The 22063-nt window shown below is 34.5% G+C and overlaps 2 protein-coding genes, 2 long non-coding RNA genes and 1 pseudogene across 7 annotated transcripts; 3 read left to right on the forward strand and 2 right to left on the reverse strand.

Moving 5' to 3' along the window:
- Positions 1-107: 107 nt before the first annotated feature.
- LOC143895164 (uncharacterized) lies at positions 108-9088 on the reverse strand. The gene is made up of 7 exons (XR_013256238.1): positions 8798-9088; positions 8319-8379; positions 7836-7905; positions 7285-7372; positions 6284-6406; positions 5979-6027; positions 108-1798 (listed from the first exon to the last, which is right to left on the reverse strand). It is a non-coding gene; the product is annotated as an uncharacterized LOC143895164 (long non-coding RNA).
- LOC143895189 (ribosomal RNA processing protein 36 homolog) lies at positions 4216-5150 on the forward strand (annotated as a pseudogene). Its single transcript, XR_013256243.1, has 3 exons — positions 4216-4260; positions 4410-4933; positions 5009-5150. The product of XR_013256243.1 is annotated as a ribosomal RNA processing protein 36 homolog (transcript).
- Positions 9089-9816: 728 nt separating the features above from the next.
- On the forward strand, positions 9817-13299 carry Mcm6 (minichromosome maintenance 6). The gene is made up of 11 exons (XM_077402204.1): positions 9817-10056; positions 10173-10316; positions 10394-10658; positions 10741-10943; positions 11016-11214; positions 11290-11817; positions 11905-12210; positions 12281-12617; positions 12708-12833; positions 12921-13060; positions 13138-13299. Exons 1-11 carry the CDS (start codon positions 9965-9967, stop codon positions 13249-13251), a joined length of 2454 nt encoding a protein of 817 aa, XP_077258330.1. The 5' UTR covers positions 9817-9964; the 3' UTR covers positions 13252-13299.
- A 972-nt stretch (positions 13300-14271) lies between these two features.
- On the forward strand, positions 14272-21957 carry LOC143895229 (urea transporter 1). Of its 3 annotated transcripts, none has more exons than XM_077402216.1 (10): positions 14272-14409; positions 14933-15055; positions 16772-16891; positions 17246-17397; positions 18097-18244; positions 19437-19523; positions 20031-20178; positions 20411-20595; positions 20671-20832; positions 21376-21957. In XM_077402216.1, exons 1-10 carry the CDS (start codon positions 14296-14298, stop codon positions 21442-21444), a joined length of 1308 nt encoding a protein of 435 aa, XP_077258342.1. In that variant the 5' UTR covers positions 14272-14295; the 3' UTR covers positions 21445-21957. The 3 variants fall into 3 exon arrangements, with proteins under 3 accessions (XP_077258342.1, XP_077258343.1, XP_077258344.1); XM_077402217.1 differs by having other exon boundaries at positions 20411-20589; XM_077402218.1 differs by lacking the exon at positions 21376-21957 and having other exon boundaries at positions 20411-20567; positions 20671-20826.
- On the reverse strand, positions 18088-19430 carry LOC143895240 (uncharacterized). Its single transcript, XR_013256255.1, has 3 exons — positions 19224-19430; positions 18843-19090; positions 18088-18221 (listed from the first exon to the last, which is right to left on the reverse strand). It is a non-coding gene; the product is annotated as an uncharacterized LOC143895240 (long non-coding RNA).
- Positions 21958-22063: the final 106 nt, after the last annotated feature.

Genomic DNA, 22063 nt, shown 5'->3' on the forward strand with positions numbered 1-22063 from the left:
ACAGCCGTCACGTCTGAGAACGTGGAAATTAACGCAATTATATGCTAATTATTAAAAAAGAACGATATTTTACGCGACGATCCCGAAACGCGAATTAACAGCCCGATTATTTCCGCGATAACCGCGTTATCTCGACGCGTTCAGAGCCGGACAACTGACTCGATTTGCCCGATTAAGGACTTAACCCCGCGTGGCCAGTTGAATAGTGTTCGACAGAGAGAAGAGAGATCCTCGAAAAGTAGAAAGCGAGCTTTCTACAATGAGGATCATCTCCCCTCGCCACCGACACGTCATGGTAGCACCCTTCCACGCACAGTTAAGTCAAATTATCTGGGCAGTTCTTGTTATGCGATCCCGACACCTTTCCGCCAAGGACCACGCACGAGACAGCCGTCACGTCTGAGAACGTGGAAATTAACGCAATTATATGCTAATTATTAAAAAAGAACGATATTTTACGCGACGATCCCGAAACGCGAATTAACGCCCGATTATTTCCGCGATAACCGCGTTATCTCGACGCGTTCAGAGCCGGACAACTGACTCGATTTGCCCGATTAAGGACTTAGCCCCGCGTGGCCAGTTGAATAGTGTTCGACAGAGAGAAGAGAGATCCTCGAAAAGTAGAAAGCGAGCTTTCTACAATGAGGATCATCTCCCCTCGCCACCGACACGTCATGGTAGCACCCTTCCACGCACAGTTAAGTCAAATTATCTGGGCAGTTCTTGTTATGCGATCCCGACACCTTTCCGCCAAGGACCACGCACGAGACAGCCGTCACGTCTGAGAACGTGGAAATTAACGCAATTATATGCTAATTATTAAAAAAGAACGATATTTTACGCGACGATCCCGAAACGCGAATTAACACCCGATTATTTCCGCGATAACCGCGTTATCTCGACGCGTTCAGAGCCGGACAACTGACTCGATTTGCCCGATTAAGGACTTAGCCCCGCGTGGCCAGTTGAATAGTGTTCGACAGAGAGAAGAGAGATCCTCGAAAAGTAGAAAGCGAGCTTTCTACAATGAGGATCATCTCCCCTCGCCACCGACACGTCATGGTAGCACCCTTCCACGCACAGTTAAGTCAAATTATCTGGGCAGTTCTTGTTATGCGATCCCGACACCTTTCCGCCAAGGACCACGCACGAGACAGTCGTCACGTCTGAGAACGTGGAAATAATTAACGCAGTTATATGCTAATTATTAAAAAAAAAACGATATTTTACGCGACGATCCCGAAACGCGATTTAACGCCCAATTATTTCCGCGATAACCGCGTTATCTCGACGCGTTCAGAGCCGGACAACTGACTCGATTTGCCCGATTAAGGACTTAACCCCGCGTGGCCAGTTGAATAGTGTTCGACAGAGAGAAGAGAGATCCTCGAAAAGTAGAAAGCGAGCTTTCTACAATGAGGATCATCTCCCCTCGCCACCGACACGTCATGGTAGCACCCTTCCACGCACAGTTAAGTCAAATTATCTGGGCAGTTCTTGTTATGCGATCCCGACACCTTTCCGCCAAGGACCACGCACGAGACAGTCGTCACGTCTGAGAACGTGGAAATTAACGCAGTTATATGCTAATTATTAAAAAAGAACGATATTTTACGCGACGATCCCGAAACGCGAATTAACGTTCGATTATTTCCGGTGGACTCGGACGGCAGAGAAACGACGGAATTCCGAATAATCCGACGACTTGAAACGACACTCGCGAAAATAAAACGCAACGAACCGTTTATACAATCGGCGACGATTGGATTTAGTTTCCCCGTTGTTCGGTAAAAGCCTGTAAAATATAAGATTACGCGCACGTTTAGGTCGGTATAATACACTTGGTTGAGATATATAGGAATACAAGTACGCGAGAATAGAAATATACGAGAATTTAAAAGAAATGTATAGAAATATATATATATATATATATATATATATATATATACCTATATATGGGAATAATTTTTTTTAGTATGTGTGCCGTAAAATTATTTTTTAAATACAAATTGAAAAAACAAATCAGAGTAGAATATTACATGTTTTGTTCACATAATTTTATGTGATTATTAACAAATTTTAAAATTTGTTCAAAACTATTCCTACGGAAGTATTATAATACTTCTATTTTATATACACATATTAAAAAATATATTTATATATAGACGTGTAGCTTGATTAAAATAATTTACAAAATATTTAATCTCGGACAAATATGTTTGAGGAAGGGATTAAAGGAAACACATGGCGAACATATTTAATAACTTATTCCCTATCTAAAGACGATTCTTTATTTTTATTTTACATGTATAAATATCCTGTATAAGTTTTTTATTTTTTTTTTACATTAAGAAATCTGTAAAAAAGCTTTATATTTTTAAAATGCCATTATTTTGTTTTCAATACGATTTTAATTTTTTTTATATCTTCTTTACCATTTTAGCAATGTAACCAAGAATTAACTGTTTCTATAATTTTTTCTGATGTCTATGGAACTATTTATCTTTAGTATGATACAACTCTACATATAGATATAAATATTTCATTTTTGTTGTCTGAAATCTATTGTCTAAGGAAAAAAAATTTACATTTTTTTAAGTTAAAAAACATTTAATATATTATTTTTAATAATATTTAAAATAAGTATAGTTTAATAACTTTAAAACGGGTCTTTATTTTAATTCTATTAATAAAAATATTAATAGAATTAGATTATCAGAAAAAATTATAGAAACAGTTAATTCTTGATTACATTGCTGAAATGATGAAAAAAGTATAAGAAAAATTAAAATCGTATTGAGAACAAAATATTAATCAAATGTGTCATTAGACTCGTAAAAATGTCAACAAATTAATAAACGACATTACGAGTCAGGCGCGGTACGTGGTACGTAAGTAAAGAAATTAATAGTTACAGAAGTAACGAATTACAATGTATATAATATAATACATGCATATTCCAACTTAATAAACTGCGCGCCGATTATTTGTCGGACTTGAAACACAGCTATTGTAACATTAGGCTACTGTTAGGTAAATCGCGCAGTTTATTAAGCTGGAATATATATGTATATTATGTACATTGTAATTCGTTACTTCTGTAACTATTAATTTCTTTACTTGCGCACCACGTACCGCGCCTGACTCGTATCGTCGTTTATTAATTTGTTGACAAAATATTAATATGTTTATTAATAGAATTAAAATAATAGAACCCGTTTTAAAGTAAAAAATTTTAACGTTTTAAAGTTATTGAGAACTATACTTATGTATTTTAAATATATTAAAAATAATATATTGAATGTTTTTTAACTTAAAAGAATGTAAAGTTTCTTTTCCTAGGTTCTAGACAACAGAATTCAAACAATTAAATTAAGGAAATTAAGGACGTTCTATTTATCGTATTCTTTCTTTTTATACTTGTGCGAGTTAGCCTCAAGCACATTAGCGCACACTACAATGGATTGTAACACACACCATCTCATACAAATTTACCAAACCGTAAATTTTCTTGAAATTTTGTAAAATAGTTTATTTTTGTGTGTAAAATACATTCTGAGAAAAAAAATTGTCGCTAATGTCTCGTTTTTTTATTTAATTTCAAAATTTTATGATGTCGGTAAGTATAGCAAAATGATAATTTACGTTTTTAAAATACTGCGCAACTTTATTTGTTACTATATTCACAAATTAAGTTGTCCGCATACTTATTAACGGTGCAGCAAAATAGAAGTCACGTGACAGCTAATTAAATACAAAATATCTGCTTAAAGCAGGGCACACACATGTGTGTGTCCTGCTTTAATGAAAATCACAACTTCTATAAAGCAGGGCATACACATAAAGCAGGGCACGTGTGTGTTTTTAAAATACTGCGCAACTTTATTTGTTACTATATTCACAAATTAAGTTGTCCGCATACTTATTAAAAAGCATTAAAAAGTAACAAATAAGTAATAAATGAAGTTGCGCAGTATTTTAAAAACGTAAATTATCATTTTGCTACTTACCGACATCATAAAATTTTGGAATTAAAAAAAAACGAGACATGAACGACGATTTTTCTTCTCAGAATGTATTTTACACACAAAAATAAACTATTTTACAAAATTTCAAGAAAATCGGAGGGGAGAGCGTTATACTAATCATTTACCATTTTGTCATAGAGATTGATAAATTTGTATTCCATTATTACATCTTAGGACTCAACATATGAATGATGAGAAAGAGTCCCTACTTACAGAAGATAAAGATCGTGTATAAGTTTTTCTTCATTTTTACTAATTATTTTTACTACATATTATTAAATATTATTTAGGTTAAATTTAATTAACACAGCACTATTATTGCAAGAAAAGTTTATATATTTGTGGGTGGTAACATGCTCCGAATTGTTTGTGTTTTAGGAACAAGTACGAGAGGAATTAAAACATATGAGTTTTGAGAATATACAGAAATTAAAAGAGAAATTAGGTACCAAGGTATACAATGAGACGATATTTGGAAAAAAAGTAAGAAAAAACTGAGAAAATAAAGTTTAAAGGAAAAATAAGAATAGGCCACGAGAGATTTTTGCTAAAAAACCAGTTCCCAGATATAAAGAGTTAACTCGAGCCAATAAAGTTATATCTCGAAATCCTAGATTTGATAGTTTATGTGGTACGTTTGATGAGAAGGCCTTCAGACATTCTTATGCATTTATTAACAATAAGTTACGAGAAAACGACCTCAAAACTTTACAAAAAGAATTGAAAGAAACGACAGATCTAAAAAAGCTATAAAAAGAATAAAATATCTCATTTAGAGGCTTGAAAATCAGTTAAGGGAGGAAAAGAAATAGAAAGAAGAAGCACAGAAAAGGAGCGGCAAGAAAAGGAAGAGCTCCTAAAATCTGTTAAACGAGGAGAGAAGCCTATCTTCAAGAAAAAATGTAAGTTTAGCTTATCGTTAACATAATACTGATTGATATTATATTGTTTTATTTTATCTTATTTGTCTTTTGCAGCTGAGAAGAAAGTCTTGGATTTGGTCTCACGGTATATAAAAAATTGAAAAATACGGGTAAACTGAAAAAATATATTCAGAGATTGCAAAAAAAGAATAAACATAAAAACAGGACAAAATTGAAAGCAGACAAAACGGAGTGATATATATATATATATATATATATATATATATATATATATATATATATATATATATATATATATCTGTGTGTGTGTGTGTGTGTGTGTGTGTATGTACATTTACACAAAAAAAAATGTTTTTACAATTTTTTCTAAAATATCTATGGAACCATTTATCTTTATTAAGATACAACTCTAGATATAGATATAAATATTTTACTTTTGTTGTCTGAATTCTATTGTCTAGGAAAAAAAACTTTACATTCTGTTAAGTTAAAACATTTACACAATATATATATTTATATATTATTTTTAATATATTAAAATAAGTATAGATTCACAATAACTTTAAAACGTTAAAACTTTTACACTTTAAAACGGGTCCTTATATTTTAATTCTATTAATATTATTATTAATAGAATTAAAATAAAGATCCATTTTAAAGTCGTTATAAAATTTATATTGAACTATACTTATTTTAAATATATTAAAAATAATATATATATTGAATGTGTGTTTTAACTTAAAAGAATATAAAGTTTTTTTTCCTAAACAATAAGAATTCAGACAAATAAAATAAGGATCCGTTAATTTCAATGTATTGTATTATTTCCCTGTGTACCTGTGCGAGTGTAGCCTCAAGCACATTAGCACACCAAATTAAATAACGCAAAACGAGTCCGAGATGAAATATTTGTCATAATTCTTTATAGCTTCATTTTAAGATAACGGATCTGTGAGATTCCATGTTTATTTTTAATATAATTATAATGATGCAGAAATATGTATATCTCATACAATTTTCATAGATCCTTTATCTCATTAATAAAATCCTTTTTGTCACTCACCAATCGACAGTGGAGTTGTCAGCCACGTATAATCAGCGCCACGATGATTCTGTAATATACAAACATAAAATTCAAATTAAAACACTCAAAATATAATTAATAATTCAAAAGATAATTCTTACATACATAAAATTTCTTAATGGTTTTTCATTAAATATCTATTAAAATAATTATACATTTTTCGAAAAAAATTTGCACAAAAATAAATTTTTATAAAATTTTAGATTAATTTTTTTTCTAATTATTATTTTTAAATCATCAAAACAAAACGACTAATTTTAGTACAAATATGCAATAATGCTTACTGCAATGTTACTCCAACGGTGCCCGATACTTTTCTTAGGCCTCCTCATCAGTCTCCTCCCGGGTTCTTTCATCCGAACCCTTTTCTTTACTCACACGGCAGAGAAGTTATACACAAAATTGATCTGTAACATACAAAAATATTTAAATAAAAATAATGACTAAAATAAATATGGATTTCTTGTTATAAGAAAAAGATAATACTTATATTTTATATACACAATATGTACTATTATAAATTTTAATTATTTAGAAATATTTAATACATTAACAAGTAATATTTGATATATATTTGTCAGTATTAACCATGTCATAAATAATTTATTAAATATTTAAAAAAATTTTAAATATAGGTAATCTAAAATATTTTATTTATTGAACTGCAATGTATTAAACATGCAATACACTATATACAGTATATATTGCATGTTTAATACATTGTTTAATAATATTTTAGATTTTATTTTATACTTTAAAATTTTTTAAATATTTAATAAATTATTTGTGAAATGAGTAATATCAACAAATGTATATAAAATATTACTTGTCAATATATATTTCTATTTCTAAATAATTTCTAAACAATTAAAATTTATAATGGTTTAGATTATATCAGAATTAGATATTTTTCTTATCAAATTTTATACAAAAAGTTATCTAAAAAAAGCTATTTTATTAAGATGTTATTCTTTTATTAAAAATTTATTGAAATTACGAATAAAATAGTACTTTCGTGCAAAAGTTATTTTTTTATTTTTTATTTTACGCATGTCTCTTTCAATTTCTTCCCGATATATATTCGTGGGAAATTAAAAATTTTATAAATTAGTACAAGCAAGCAATACATATCTATATATATATATATATTTTTTTTTAATATGTGTATATATTATAAAATTATCTAAAAACGATACTGCGTGAATAAATATTTATTTCTATCAGTAATTAATATTATTGATACAATTATTAATAAAAGATTATAGATTATAGATGAAATACTCACCTCGCGATCTATTACATTTGGTCCTCGCTTCCTTAGTTTCGGTTTTCCTTTTTTTTCGCATTGTATTTCTTCGTGGCACATCCGTTTCCTAAAACAAATAAAATATTTATTACAATTAAACACGACTACAAGTAATCACTAGAATACAATGATCGCGCAGTTTTTGCCTAATGATATCTTGTATGATACACCCCCGATATTAATCACACGCAAAGAGTACTGCTTAATTATATTGTTACAACGGAGAAATAAATGTAGAAGAAATTATGGCACGTTTAATATCGCAGCGATATTTCAAATAAAAATGCAACGAAATGTATATCTGTGTAAGGTGATCTGTAAAAGATTTTTCGGGTGCTAAAAGTGTGACGCGACACACGACGTCACTAGATTGATTTTATATACAATAGGACGGACAAAAGGCTTTCGCGAAACACGCGTTCGAACGGATTATCATATTAATTTCCGAGTGCTGAATCTATACTTCGCGATAGCTATTGACTGCTATGAATGTGAAATGCAAAGTTAATGCATGTGTGTTACATACTTACCAATTAAATAAGTCGTGCCACTCGTTCGAAGCGGATCCATCTCCGTCTCGTATTCGTCGCATTCTGGATTCTGGAAAAGCAGAACGTATATAAATTAATATAGCGGAGGCGCTTCGTCTCTCGCGCGCGCGTCAACTCGCGCCGAAAGCGCCGCGGCGCGCGGCGTCACTACGCGTCCTACTCTCAACTTTGCGATCACGATTATCACGAATATTATAAACTCGCCTGTTATCACGGTTGTTATTCTGCTTTCTAGGGAATAGCGTATTAATATTTTCGGCAAATATCCGCGATATTCGCGACACTCGAAAGTACGGTCGTCACTTTCGCGATTGCTCGCGCGACGCGCCTTATTCGGTCGTACAAGCACCGCGGAATACGTATTTTCAAGGAATATATCAATACCCGAGCTCTAAATCTATACCACACGATAGATGCTGCAGTTAATGTAACGCACGCAAGGTTAATATCTGTTGTACGTACCAATTAAATGAGCCGCGACGCCACTCGTTCCGGAGCCGATCCGTTCCGTGTCAGCCGCCTTCTGGAAATGGAAGGAGAAGGTCATACGTCATCAATATGGCGGAGGCTTCGTTCCCGCGGCGAGCAACTTTGTGCGCCGAAAGCGCCGCGGCGCGCGGCGGCGGCGCTACGCGTCGCACTCTCAGCTTCGCGCTCACGAACTTTCCGAAAATCATATAATAAACTCGCCTATTATTACGATTGTTATTTTGCATGTTTTCTAACGAATCCAGCGTATTAATATTTTATGCACGATATTCGCGACTCTCGAAAATGCGACCGTCACTTTCGCGATTGCTCACGCGACGCGCCTTCGGTCGTACAAGTATCGCGGAATACGTATTTTCGAGAAATATCAATACCCGAACTCTAAATCTATACTACGCGATAGATACTGCAGTTAATATAACGCACGAAGGTTAATATCTGTTGTACAGTACCAATTAAATGAGCCGCGACGCCACTCGTTCCGGAGCCGATCCGTTCCGTGTCAGCCGCCTTCTGGAAATGGAAGGAGAAGGTCATACGTCATCAATATGGCGGAGGCTTCGCGCGGGTAACTTAATAAGTGCGCCGAAAGCGCCGCTCCCGGCTCCCGCGATGTTACTACACGTCCCGTTTTTACTTTCGCGTTTATCATGCGTTTTTTTTTCATTTTAACAATAAATGCTATACGCTTGCCTCACACAGCAGTCATTTTTTCCTTTATGATCCTGATATGAGTTAAACCACCGACGAGATACTTATCTCGTCGGTAGTTAAACATAATAGATACAAGAATTGATATCGTAGATTTGTAGTTTGATATCTGTAAAATATTTGCAATATCGTTTAATAATATAATCGTTTTGTCGAATATTCACGCGAAACATCTTCGGCTGAATAAGTCTTGCGAAATATGCGTTCTAATAGATCGTCAATGTACGAATGCCGAATTTATATATACGCGATGGTTAAATATGTTATATTACAAGGAATATAAAATACAAAGTTGATACGAGTTTTGCTTACTAATTAAACGAATTACGACGCCAGTTGTCCCGAAATCAATTTGTTTCGTGTCCATTATGTTCTATTAATAATGACGAAATATATATGAATATATGCAACTTTTGATTGTTACATACGTGACACTGCGTGAGTCAAGTGGATGACTAATAAAAGCGTACAGTTTATTATTTATCTTTATTTAAAACAATAAGCTACAATACTAATATCAGAGAGAACCGAATACATCACACATATAATATATATAAATATATGTATGTGGCCTGTCAAACGGTCCACTATACATATTTATATTATATTATATAGACGTGTAGCACTGATACGCACCAAACGGCGATACTTTATCGACAGTGCCAGACAATGTGTATGCCAAATAGTTCCAACGTCGAAAATGATTGTGTGTGGCGTATCAGGCAGTCCAGTAGAACGCCGCGCTGTGGCGTGGCCGCCTCATGTTTCTCTCTGATTTCGTTAACCTGTGTCTTCCCGCCAAATTTCCATCAGTCTTGTCATTGTGTTTACGTCAGCTTCTATTTATCAGTACTTTTCTGAACTCATATATAGCGTGTTTTGTTATAATTCATTGAAACTTTGAAACAATGGATGCTGCTCCTCCACAAGCTGTTCGAGCACATGTACGAGATGAGGTCGGGGTCAAGTGTCAGAAATTGTTTCAGGATTTCCTGGAGAGGTAATTTCTTTATAGGTTGAACATCTTCAACACTACAAAAGTTCGTTCAACTTAATTCGTTTTGTTTGGACTAAAATTGTAAACTAATATTTTCTTCGTTGACTTTTTTATCACAGATTTAAGGAATTTGAGATTGTTAAGTATCTGGAGCCAGCTAAAGAGCTTGTCAGTCCAGAACGCTGTACCCTGGAGGTGTCTTTTGACGATACGGAAGCATTTAATCAAACGCTCGCTACAACTATAATTGAAGAATACTACAGGTTGTATAATCAGTAATCGCTGTCTTTTTTTACTTAGGAGAAATAAAAATAAGGATCTGTTTGTGTGTGTGTTCCAGAGTATATCCATTTTTATGTCAAGCAGTGAGCAACTTTGTTAAAGATGTGGGAAATTTACAGAAGGATAAGGAATGTTACGTCAGTTTTACCGAAGTACCTATTAGGCATAAATTAAGAGAATTGAATACGTCGCTGTTGGGTACTTTGACTCGTATATCTGGACAGGTCGTACGAACGCATCCTGTTCATCCAGAATTGGTTCTTGGCACATTTATTTGCATGGACTGTAATGCGTATATTAAAAATGTGGAACAGCAATTTAAGGTATATATAATATAAAGTTTATATATAACATAGGATTTTGATTAACTTTGGTGCGGCTGTTTTTAATTTTCATTGTTTTCAGTTTACAAATCCAACAATCTGCTCTAATCCAGTATGTAGCAATAGACGTCGTTTCCTGTTAGACGTGGATAATTCGGTGTTCGTCGACTTTCAAAAAGTGAGAATTCAAGAAACACAAGCTGAACTTCCTCGAGGCTCTATACCTCGCTCCGTTGAAGTCATTCTGAGGTCTGAGATAGTCGAGATGGTACAAGCTGGCGACAGGTAGGTATAAAAATACAGATGTTTTAACGAATGAAATTGTAAACTTTAATAACCCTATTCTTATTTTTACAGATATGATTTTTCAGGAACTCTTATAGTAGTGCCGGATGTAGGGGCATTAACTTTACCGAGTGCCAAGGCAGAAATTGGACCAAGAAATAGAAATAGCGAACAGAGGGAAGGTGTGTCTGGCCTTAAGGCGCTTGGTGTTAGGGAATTGACGTATAAAATGGCATTTCTCGCCTGCAGCCTTACCAATACGAGCGCAAGGGTAGGGAAAATCAACGAGTAGATAAAATATACGCGTCTGTTTTTTTAAGAAAATATTTATTTTATATTGTTACAGTTTGGAGGAACAGATGCGATGGAAGAAATTTCGCAAGAAGCGATGAAAAAACGAATGACGGAAGCAGAGTGGAATCGCATCTACGAGATGAGTCGCGATAAAAACCTGTACGCAAATATAGTTTCCAGTCTGTTTCCCGCTATACACGGCAACGATGAAATTAAAAAGGGGGTCACACTGATGTTCTTTGGCGGTGTAGCGAAAACCACGGAGGAGGGCACGTCGCTGAGAGGAGATATCAATGTCTGCATCGTCGGTGATCCCAGTACCGCCAAGTCGCAATTTCTTAAATGTGTAGCCGACCTCTCGCCTAGAGCGGTTTACACGTCTGGAAAGGCGTCAACTGCAGCTGGTTTGACGGCTGCAGTTGTACGAGACGAAGAATCTTCGGACTTTGTCATAGAAGCTGGAGCGTTGATGCTCGCGGATCATGGCATCTGCTGCATTGATGAATTCGATAAGATGGATCCGAAAGATCAGGTCGCGATTCACGAAGCTATGGAACAGCAGACAATTTCAATAACTAAGGTATTTAATATACAGATAACTTTATACACTATACATCTATATAATGTGCAGATAATTTTATGTACTAGAACTCACATATGTTTCTAGGCCGGGGTGAGAGCAACTTTAAATGCTCGAACTTCTATACTAGCGGCAGCAAATCCCATCGGTGGACGATATGACAGAAGAAAATCATTACAGCAAAATGTACAATTAACCGCACCTATTATGTCGAGATTTGATTTGTTCTTTGTAGTGCTGGATGAATGTAATGAAATCGTCGATAACGCGATTGCTAAGAGAATCATAGATTTACATTGTGATAACGTGAACGATATTCAAGTCGTGTACCAACAAGATGAGATTATTAGATATATGAGTTTTGCTAAACAGTTTAAGCCCATTTTAAGTCAGGTGAGATACATTGGATTAAATTATTTAATGATATCAAATCAGCATTATTGATCTTATCAAATTTTTATAGGAAGCTGCTGAGCTTTTAGTCGAAAATTACACAGCTCTCAGACAAAGAACAGGTAGTGGAAGCGGCAAATGGAGGGTCACTGTGAGGCAGTTAGAGAGCATGATTAGATTGTCCGAAGCATTGGCGAAAATAGAATGCATGGACGAAGTGACGGTAAAGCACGTCAAAGAAGCGAAACGATTGTTACAGAAGAGTATAATTACGGTAGAACAGCCTGATGTAGACCTCGAAGAAGGGGTGAACGACGCAAACTTAGGAATGGACATCGATGACCAGCCACCTCCGCTCATGGCAGCATTTGTTGCTGACGGCAACAATGATGCACCGCCTTCAACACGTATGTCTACGTAATTCTTTTATTGCATATAGCGTACCTATTGTCTTTATATACATTTATTTTTTATATTTACTTTTATTGATTGTTTAGCGTCTAACGAAACGCCGCAAGAACCGTCAAAGAAAAAATTAACTCTATCCTTTGAGGAATATAAGAATCTGTCGAACATGTTAGTGCTTTATATGAGAGGCGAGGAAAGTCGTGTCGAAAGTGAAGGTATTTTTATTACTACATTGACAATAGAAATAAGTACTACTATCAACTTTTTATCATATGTTATCTGTTAAATTAATATTTTTATAGATGACAATAAGGGTGGCATGCGGAAATCCGAATTAATTGCGTGGTATCTTGATCAAGTACAAGATCAACTAGATTCAGAAGAAGAGTTATTAGACCGGAAAAACTTTATTGAGAAGATTATCGATAGATTGACGTATCATGTATGCGTTAACATCATATATTTTATAGTTGGCACATTTGCATTTTATAATAGTACATTTCACAATTTTATTTTTAGGATCAAATTATAATACCTTTAACAACGACTAGTTTGAAAAGCAAAGATAGAGGAGACGAAGAAGAGGAGGATCCTTTACTCGTTGTTCATCCCAATTATGTCATGGATATATAATTTTAAGAATTGAGGTACCTTGAGAGAAAGCGCATTATTTTATAAAAAGTAATTATACGTTTCAGAAATATTCTTTTATCTTAATGTATCAATGCCATATTTTTTAAGCTAAATTCCATAAATGTTATAAACTTTATGGAATTATTTTCAACTATTGTGAAAATGATAAAACACATTTTTATAGCATTGTTAAAGCATTTATTCATTTCTTATATTCCACTTAAACACCTCAACATGGAGGATATAAAACAACTTGTTTGCTATGATCTCACGTATTTAACATTGCTCATACATGAAATGAATAAATCAATCTGATTACGACATGTATCAAGATATGAGCAATATTTTTGTTAACACGTCTATTCCTTAGTATTTTGTTTTCTATTTTTAGGATGCAAAGATCAAAATATCTATTATTTGTTTAAACATGACGTACTCTATTTATGAATCATAGAATGCATAATCTCAGCTTGTATCTATTCCAAGAGTACATCAATTAACATGGTGTAAGTAATGATAATTAACGTACCATGACTTATGGTGCGCTAGTTAACACGCAGTTTAATGTGCCTGTTAGAAAGCGAAACCATCTGTTCTAGATCGAATGTTGAAATCAACAGTAGCTTCAATAGCTTAAGTAGGTTCGGATCGTCGTTTTAACTACATCTATATGATATTAAAAGAGATGTTTATATGAACTTAATCTATTTTAAACATAAGGCTAATAATTACAATGAATCTTTACATTTCAAAAATTACATCTTATTACAAAGACATTCATATAATCTCAGTTAATGAAAATTTTTAAATTATAATTTTTAAGATCTTGTCACATGATTCATAATTAATGGTTTCTATTAAAATTTAATTATTTATAAATTTACGCGGCTATATGATCGGCAGACTGTTACTTCTATAATATATTAGTGTTTGCAGTTTTAATGCGATGTAGCACGTGAGACTACAGCACGTATGAGGATATAACGTGCTTTTATTGCTGTTTAAATATACGCAAAGCACGCTACACAAATGTGTTAACTGTGTATGGTGGGGGTGCTCTGTGCAGTAATTAAGAACGTCACTTTGCCGTACGATTTTAATATTATTTGTCGATACGCGATGTCTGCGAAAGAGGTACCGATAGCAGAATTGCAACAAGTGAGTTATTTGAAATTTGACATAATATGTTATAGTTGGGTGTAAAGTGTAAAATTATTGATGACGCGCAGTTCTGTAATAGCTAGATTATCGAAGATCTGTTTTGATAACTTTTCTATTTACGTGCTCAGTGATACAGTGATACGACTTCAGTCATTTCGGGAAGTACCCGAAAAATTTCATTAATTGTCTTCAACGCGGAACGTAATTTTATATTTAGTTATTCACGATTTATTTATATCTGTTTTTAATATAAACTAATAGCTCCTCTTATTTTAAAACTTGTTTGTATTTAAATTGTATTGTGTGTCATTTTTAACAAATCGCGGTTTTTTTTTTTATATTAGCATCTTGATAGTCTATTCAAAATGGGATTTTGTAATAGAAAAGACGAACGTCTCGCGACACATCGTTTTTTTTATTAAAGATTCCCTGAAAAAGAATATTATTTTACATTTGTTGAAAAAAATATGCAAAAAGTTTTCATAGAAAGTATATTTAATAAATAAAATAAATCCGACAGAAAAAAGTATGGGTACCTTTCGTTGGCGACTTTGCGATTTTGAAGGAATTTTTCGCGCACAAGAGGCGGCGAGTTTGGCACGCAGTGCAATTATTTGACGCTTTTCTGCGTGGATTTGGACAGGTGAGTGGTAAAATTTAATGTATCATATATAATATTCGATATGATATCATGATTTTCATAATTTGTAGCTATCTTTGAAAATGTATATTGTTACAGTTCCGTTATAGTTCCGTTAGTTTTTGCGTTGAGATAAATGCAGAAACAAGAAAATTAGAATATTAAAAAATTTCTTCGTAATTCTCTAATTAATGAAAAAACAAGGATATTATATTATTTTTACAAAAATGTATTTTATTATTATTAATACTGAAGATTAATCATTTTTACCGTAAAAATCAAAAGCAATCTCAAAAATTATAAGTGAAAAAGACGTTACAACTAAATAAGATTTATATTTTAGTAAGGTGAAATTCTAAATTATATGATTCGTGCGTTTCAAATCCCTTGTACTGAATATAGATTTTAATATTTTACTCTTGAGCAACTCAAAAATCAGTCATTTTTCGAAAGCAAGTTATAACTTTGTGATGAAACAGAAATCGACATCACAGCACTTGTTCCGCACTTATTTGCTTACATATATCTTTCTTTCTCTCTCTCTCTCTCTCTCTATATATATATATATATATATATATATATATATATATATATATATATATATATATATATATATATATATAAAGATATATATATATATATATATATATATATATCTCTTTCTAAGACAGGTCGCATATGAGCAATATGCAATATATAGTGTGAACATTGTCTTTGGCATTGATCCATTCATAATCCATATTTTTTTGTTTCCTCTAAATTAATGGCAACAGCAACACATTTCTAATGTATATGTATGAATAGTTTGCCACACCTTACAGGCTATGACGTATTTTTTTTTAATATGATAGCAATTATGTGATACATTTCAGACGCAATAGTTTGCCACGCCTTGCATACTATGACGTATTTTGTAAGATTTCTGTGTATTATACTTGTGCATTATACCTGAGTATTATATCTGTGTGTTATATCGGGACGGGTTTAAGTGGTATTTAGATTGTCATGGAACCACTGCCGAAATCAGGCGTAAGCGTGAGGCGGTTAATGTACATACACACAATAATTATGGACGTATGCGCGTGAGCCGAGGTTTGATTCTTATATACGGCTGGAGGAATGGGCCGTTGCGTCGGCTCACGCGCGTACGTTCACGATTGTGTGCACATTATTTAGCCGTGATCACGCCTCACGTTCACGCCTGATTTTGGCCATGATTCCTCGACAATGTAAACACCGTTTTACTTCCAATGCTGAAAGAATCCTAAAAGTTTATAAGAAACGTATCTGAGATACGAGATACGAATGTAATCAAAATTTCATCTACATTTTGTGAGAGTTTAAAATGACCCATTCCGGTATATCTATAACAAGTATACTACATAAAAATCTTAGAAGAAAAAAAAAGAGAAAAGAGGGAACGAATTTATAAAATTAATCTATATTTATATTTTAATAAAAGTCAGAGAAAAGTTTAGAACCTAAGATGTTTTATAAAAATGAGTAATAATTATAAAATATGCCAAGTCATTTTGACCTCCTTGGTAGTTCTAGTGTTAAAGAATATTATATGCCATTTCCGCGACGAAGAGAATCTCCATGTATTTGTTACAGCAGTAAGGTCGGGTTACTTTTTTAATTCGTCGCACTGCAATGCCACATCGGAATTGCCGTACATAATCTTTAATTAACGTCGATTGGCTTTAATTAATGTTGCAGACCGTTTTTGCGAATAATCCTCTCAGCGGGCTGCTGATAATAGTTACCTTGGCTGTGGTAACGCCAGGTACATTGATGTTGTCTGCGGCTACCGCTGGCCTTGGCCTCTTACTGTCCGTGGTATGTTTATTAATTATTAGCCGTTGGGTGTCCCGCGGTCTGTTCTTGCCGAAAAGATGCAATACACTTTTTTGCCGCATTGCGCTCGAGAGACTGACCCTAGTTTCTACCGTTACTATTCATATATACGCGACGATGCATCGTGACGACGAACGCTCTCGCTATCTCGTGTTCATCTTTTTTGGACTTAATGGACCGTTTGCGTGCATACGGGGAAAAATCACTGCAATGCGGCACCGCTTTTCGCCTGATGGCAGCGACCCGAGGAGGGATTCTAGAGCGCGGAATCCTCCGCCGCGGAACTTCGCTGTGCGATTCAAGAATCGCGCTTAAGAACCCTCCGTTCTTTTGCAGCTCATACGAGAACCCGATGCTATTGTAGAAAACGGATTAAGCGTCTACAATCCTCTACTGGTCGGGGCCGTATCGTACAGTCTGATACCGCAAATTTACGGAGGCTTCGACTCCTTCAGCTTCCTACTCGTGCTTCTGGCGACGATACTCAGGTACATTCAGTTATTTCACGTTCCACGGAGTATCTGGAAAATATTCCATGACGCGGATAATAAACCGTAATTACTCTTCAATTATCGTAAATTATACAATAATAAAATGCGCCCGAAGTACATAGAAACGCGGAAATAATAAACGATAAATACGCTTCCGCGGGAATGTTGTCCAATGTTCATATAGACACATAACGCCAATATAGGTATGCGTTTGAAATAATCCTATATGTAAACAAATTTTTTATTTATAAATAACATCTTGATGGAGATATACTGACATTTAATTAAGTCGAAATACATAATTAATTATTTATATAAATTAATATAAATTGATGTTGATAATTATGTTATATTGTCAGAGAGAATAACGGTTTAAAGCATTTAATGCACAGTGGCGTAATAATGCCTTAAAGCTAGAACTTTACGCATTCAGCATTACGGATAATGTTACGAGTTTAGACAACTCGAAGCTGAACGTATAGTACGTATAGATAGAAACTAACGCGAAACGCATCATGACAGTCTCGGCTTGAGATTCGAGCATGATATCTGGAATAATTTGCGACGGTAGATTATGCGGCAAACCGGATTAACCGGATTACTAGAGTTAGCCGGAGTTCACTCGTCATCCACCACGTTGTGACTGGGTGGTGCAACGTTCACAAATTTCAACAGCTCCTGGTTAATGTTTTCCAGCGTTTATCTCTCACGGTCCCTGAGAAGCGATAAATTCTCATGCACAACGTGGCCATTTAACTTGGTGGAATTCACATTGATTTTCGCTCTCTCAACACAGAATGGGGCGGATATGGTAGCCAAATCTGTGGAACCAATGTTTGAAATGGTAAATTAATTTTATATAATGTATACATGATAGTTTTAATGATTACACAAGCATTATTGCGTAGAAATAACACGCATTTTAATAAAAAAAATAGATATATAATAAATTAGATAAAATAGAACAAATAAATCTCCTGAAATGTTACAATTTTGCCATTTGTCAGTAAAGACACTGATGTAATGTGTCTTTTGATCAAAAAAGTCGAAGCTAATAAAAAATTCATTTAATAATAATCTTGTTTATATAAGTAGGTATATAATTTAATGAGAAGAAAACAGAGGGAGATGAGATTAATGAAATACGTCAAAGGCATTTTACTTGATAACTGCTCTCGTTTTAAACAACAGGAAATGAGCGCTCGCGGTAGATTCACAATTTTAAGGTGTTGGTCCCGAACGAGAGTAAATTTGATGAGAATAGGGCGGGGGCTTCGACGCGGAATAAAATTCGCTTGGAAAAGCGCTCTCAGTATTCATCAGACCATACATATTTGACGTGCCTTCACCAGGGAGAATGCTATCCTCCGTGGGTAGAAGCATCGCTTTTCTCCGTATTGATCAAACTCCAGCACGAACAACTCCGTCAGCGATATAGTTACCTCGGCTCGGATTTATTTCATCCTAACTAGTCGCCGGTTTGTTTCAGTTAAATATTGGACAAGTTTCTCTCCGCGTTTCTCTTTTTCGCAGACTGTTTTCCGTTGTCAAACAGCGCCGCAACAGTGGAATATTTGAAAATATTGCTCAGTTGGCTGGCTCCCTTTCGCGTATACGTAAATATATTAACTTCTATGTACGTTGTGCGAGAGCGTGCCATTATTTCTGCCAGTCTGGATCCTCGTGATAACTGATAACACATGAAACATTAACTTTTGTATTCTCGTATAGTTGAACTTCGCGATTCCCGCACGCGGAGTAATATCTAATCATAAACAAGAGAACTTGCAAAAAATCGCAACAGCGCGAAAAAAAGTGTGTACCTTCTTTCTTACAGCTGCGAAAAAGTTTCTCCCTCGCGTTACAAAAATTTACGGCCGAACTCGACGCGCGTAATGGAACATAAATTACTCCTCCGTGAAGCATATTTCATCATAAAATAGTTTGAACCTTCTCTACACTCGTCGAGTGACTGCCGCGTGTATTTCTCCGTCATGCACGCGGGTTATTGTGCAAGACTCTCTCATTGTTTTCAGCACAATGCAACAAGTGAGACGATGACAACGGACGGCGCCGGTTTCTACGAGCAGAATGCGACCGGCGTTTACCTCGACTGGGGAATGGTAGAGTTTACTTATGTTCTACTTTTTCAAACTTTACGTACTTGACTTTGCATATATTAGCATCTCGAGGGCACTCGAGGGTCTCAAGAAGTACCACATAGCTTCATTAGTTGCGCGGTTTCATACTCGAAACCTATGATTACTTTTCCAATTGCAAATATACTTATATACAGTCAAATCTTATTACCCAAGGCATTTCAACAAACTTTCAACTTTCATTGTTTGCATTTCGCTACATTGAGTTTTTCATATATTGGTACAGTGTTACTAAATAGGAGGTACTTTTAAATTTAGACTTATAGAATATTGTAACAATATCAAGAGACGTTTGTTGAAACAGAATTTCTTTCGTAGCTATTTAGAATAACTGTGTATTTCTGGGGCGTATAAAAGTAAAATGGAAATAAATATATCCGTACCTCGGTTGCTCGAGGGAAATGCTGGGAAAGGTATATAAATGGAGATATCAATCTATTTGCTTGTCCTCAAAGTTAAATCGTGTTTCAGGTTGTACGAGGCAGCGTTGTCTCTGCGTCACAGCTGTACGGAGTTGATAATGTGGTCCTTGGGTCTATCATGTATCTGGCAATGTTAATATACTCGCCTCTAGCGACCGTGTTTTCGTATTTCGGCGCTCTCTGCGGAACATTCGCAGGTATTTAAATAATTTTTATACAAAATTTACATACAAAGAGATCGGAAAAGATATGAAAAGAAGAGATGAGGAAATTATTGATCTACAATTAAAATGTATATTTTAAAGGGTATATAAAGTAATTTAACGCGCGCGGCGTGAACTTTCTCACGAGGGATAAAGAGCTAGAGCATTAATTTTAAGATGAAAACTTGAAGAATATAAATTATCATTGTCATAAATTTTCCGTTAGGTTTGGAGCTCGGAGCGGACAGGCACAAAGCTTACAGCGGGATGTGGGGATACAACAGTCTGTTGACCGGGGCTGCTTTGGGAGGGAATCTGTTGGTGCTGAACGGTCAAACGGCCGTCTCCGCTATCTTGGCGATTATTTACACTCCACTCCTGCAGTACGCCATAGAATCGATATTTGTAAAAGTGACTGAAGCCTCTCTTTCTGCTCGATTAATTCGCAATGTCTCGCAGACTCTTAACATTTTATTAATATTTCAGACGCAGTTACCGGTGCTGACGCTACCGTTCGTGATAGCGACTTCGTTGTTTCTAAAATTAAGTGACGGCAAGGAGGATCCAACATTTCCATGGCCCGTATCCATCACCTTCCCCGAGAAAGAGCGTTATCGTTATATCGCCCGTCGTACGGCATTTCGAGAGGTACGTCTCTTTCGATATTTCATATGCTCTCTCGTAGGCCTTTTCTCCTTCGTCTAGACTCTAGACTCTAGACATAAAATTTTTTTTTATATTCGCGATGATAGAGGTTCGGGATAAACGGCGTACTTTATCATCGCGACTTATATCGAATTTCATCCCAAACCTGATTTGTGACTGAAACTTTTCTCGCGATAATATGGTCTCAGGACCCATCAAAACCACGCCCTACATTCCCTACAAGAAGGACGAAAATTGATTTCTGCCCTACTCTCATCATGTACGTAGGTCAAATTGTTTACCGGGAAAACGTTTTGTTAAACTAAAAAAAAGAGAAATAAAAAAATTATTGACGCTCGAATCGTGATCATAATTAATGATCTACTTGAGAAGCTGAAAAAAATTGATTTTAAAAATTTATTATTAAAATTAAATACTAAGTAATATAATCACTACTTTTTTATTACAAGTGATGACATATTAGATTGAATGTACATTTAAGATGTGAATTTAGAACGTGTTGTTTAAATTTGTACATTATTGTAGGAAGATCCTGCGGAAGAACTTGAGCTCGTCACCCGGAATGAAAGGAGGCCAATCCCATCGGATAATTAATGGCTTGTCCCTCTCTCGGGTGATATATAATTACAATTTAGTATTACGTAGGCGACAATTTTGCACGTTTTTCATATATATACATATATATATATATATATATATATATATATATCGCGTCTTAATCTCCTCTTAAAATAATCTCCTATCATTTTTAAATATTTATTCAAATGTAGGTATTTATGCTTGACTAAAAATTGATCATTTAGCTTGATTGAACTCGCCGCATATTTCTGACAATGACATTCAATTTAAGTAACGTCAATTCAACAACCGAATTTATAATTTGTATCTTCTCAAATAGAAAAAAGTATCCTTTTTGCTGAGTCGCTCACGCGGAATAGATAAAATTATTCTTGTGAAACTTGTGAACATACGCATTTTTCAAGTATCGGTGAATGTTAATAGGATCAGCTAACAGCTTTGTATTATATAGATAGAAGAATGATAGTTAGATATAACTAATCTATTGTAGCCTGTACAATATTCTTTATAAACCAGTAACAAAGATAATATATGTTAAAACTTTCGAAAAGCACGAGATAAAAAATTTACGAAAACAGACGAATACATAGAAATAATTAAGTTATGCATTGCGCTTACAGTAAAAAAATTCAAA

This window comes from Temnothorax americanus, unplaced genomic scaffold (assembly GCF_048541705.1).
Source record: "Temnothorax americanus isolate GAGA-0224 unplaced genomic scaffold, ASM4854170v1 Scaffold15, whole genome shotgun sequence".
In the NCBI taxonomy this organism is placed as follows: Eukaryota; Metazoa; Arthropoda; class Insecta; order Hymenoptera; family Formicidae; genus Temnothorax; species Temnothorax americanus.

Bases quoted from the DNA above. Each gene is read 5' to 3' on its own strand.
- LOC143895229 (XM_077402216.1), top strand. From the start codon at position 14,296: ATGGTGGGGGTGCTCTGTGCAGTAATTAAGAACGTCACTTTGCCGTAC. The intron at 17,398-18,096 runs GTACATTCAGTT...AATGTTTTCCAG, and splicing joins CTTCTGGCGACGATACTCAG to CGTTTATCTCTCACGGTCCC. The intron at 20,833-21,375 runs GTACGTCTCTTT...ACATTATTGTAG, and splicing joins GTCGTACGGCATTTCGAGAG to GAAGATCCTGCGGAAGAACT.
- Mcm6 (XM_077402204.1), top strand. From the start codon at position 9,965: ATGGATGCTGCTCCTCCACAAGCTGTTCGAGCACATGTACGAGATGAG. The intron at 11,818-11,904 runs GTATTTAATATA...ATATGTTTCTAG, and splicing joins AGACAATTTCAATAACTAAG to GCCGGGGTGAGAGCAACTTT. The intron at 13,061-13,137 runs GTATGCGTTAAC...TTTTATTTTTAG, and splicing joins TCGATAGATTGACGTATCAT to GATCAAATTATAATACCTTT.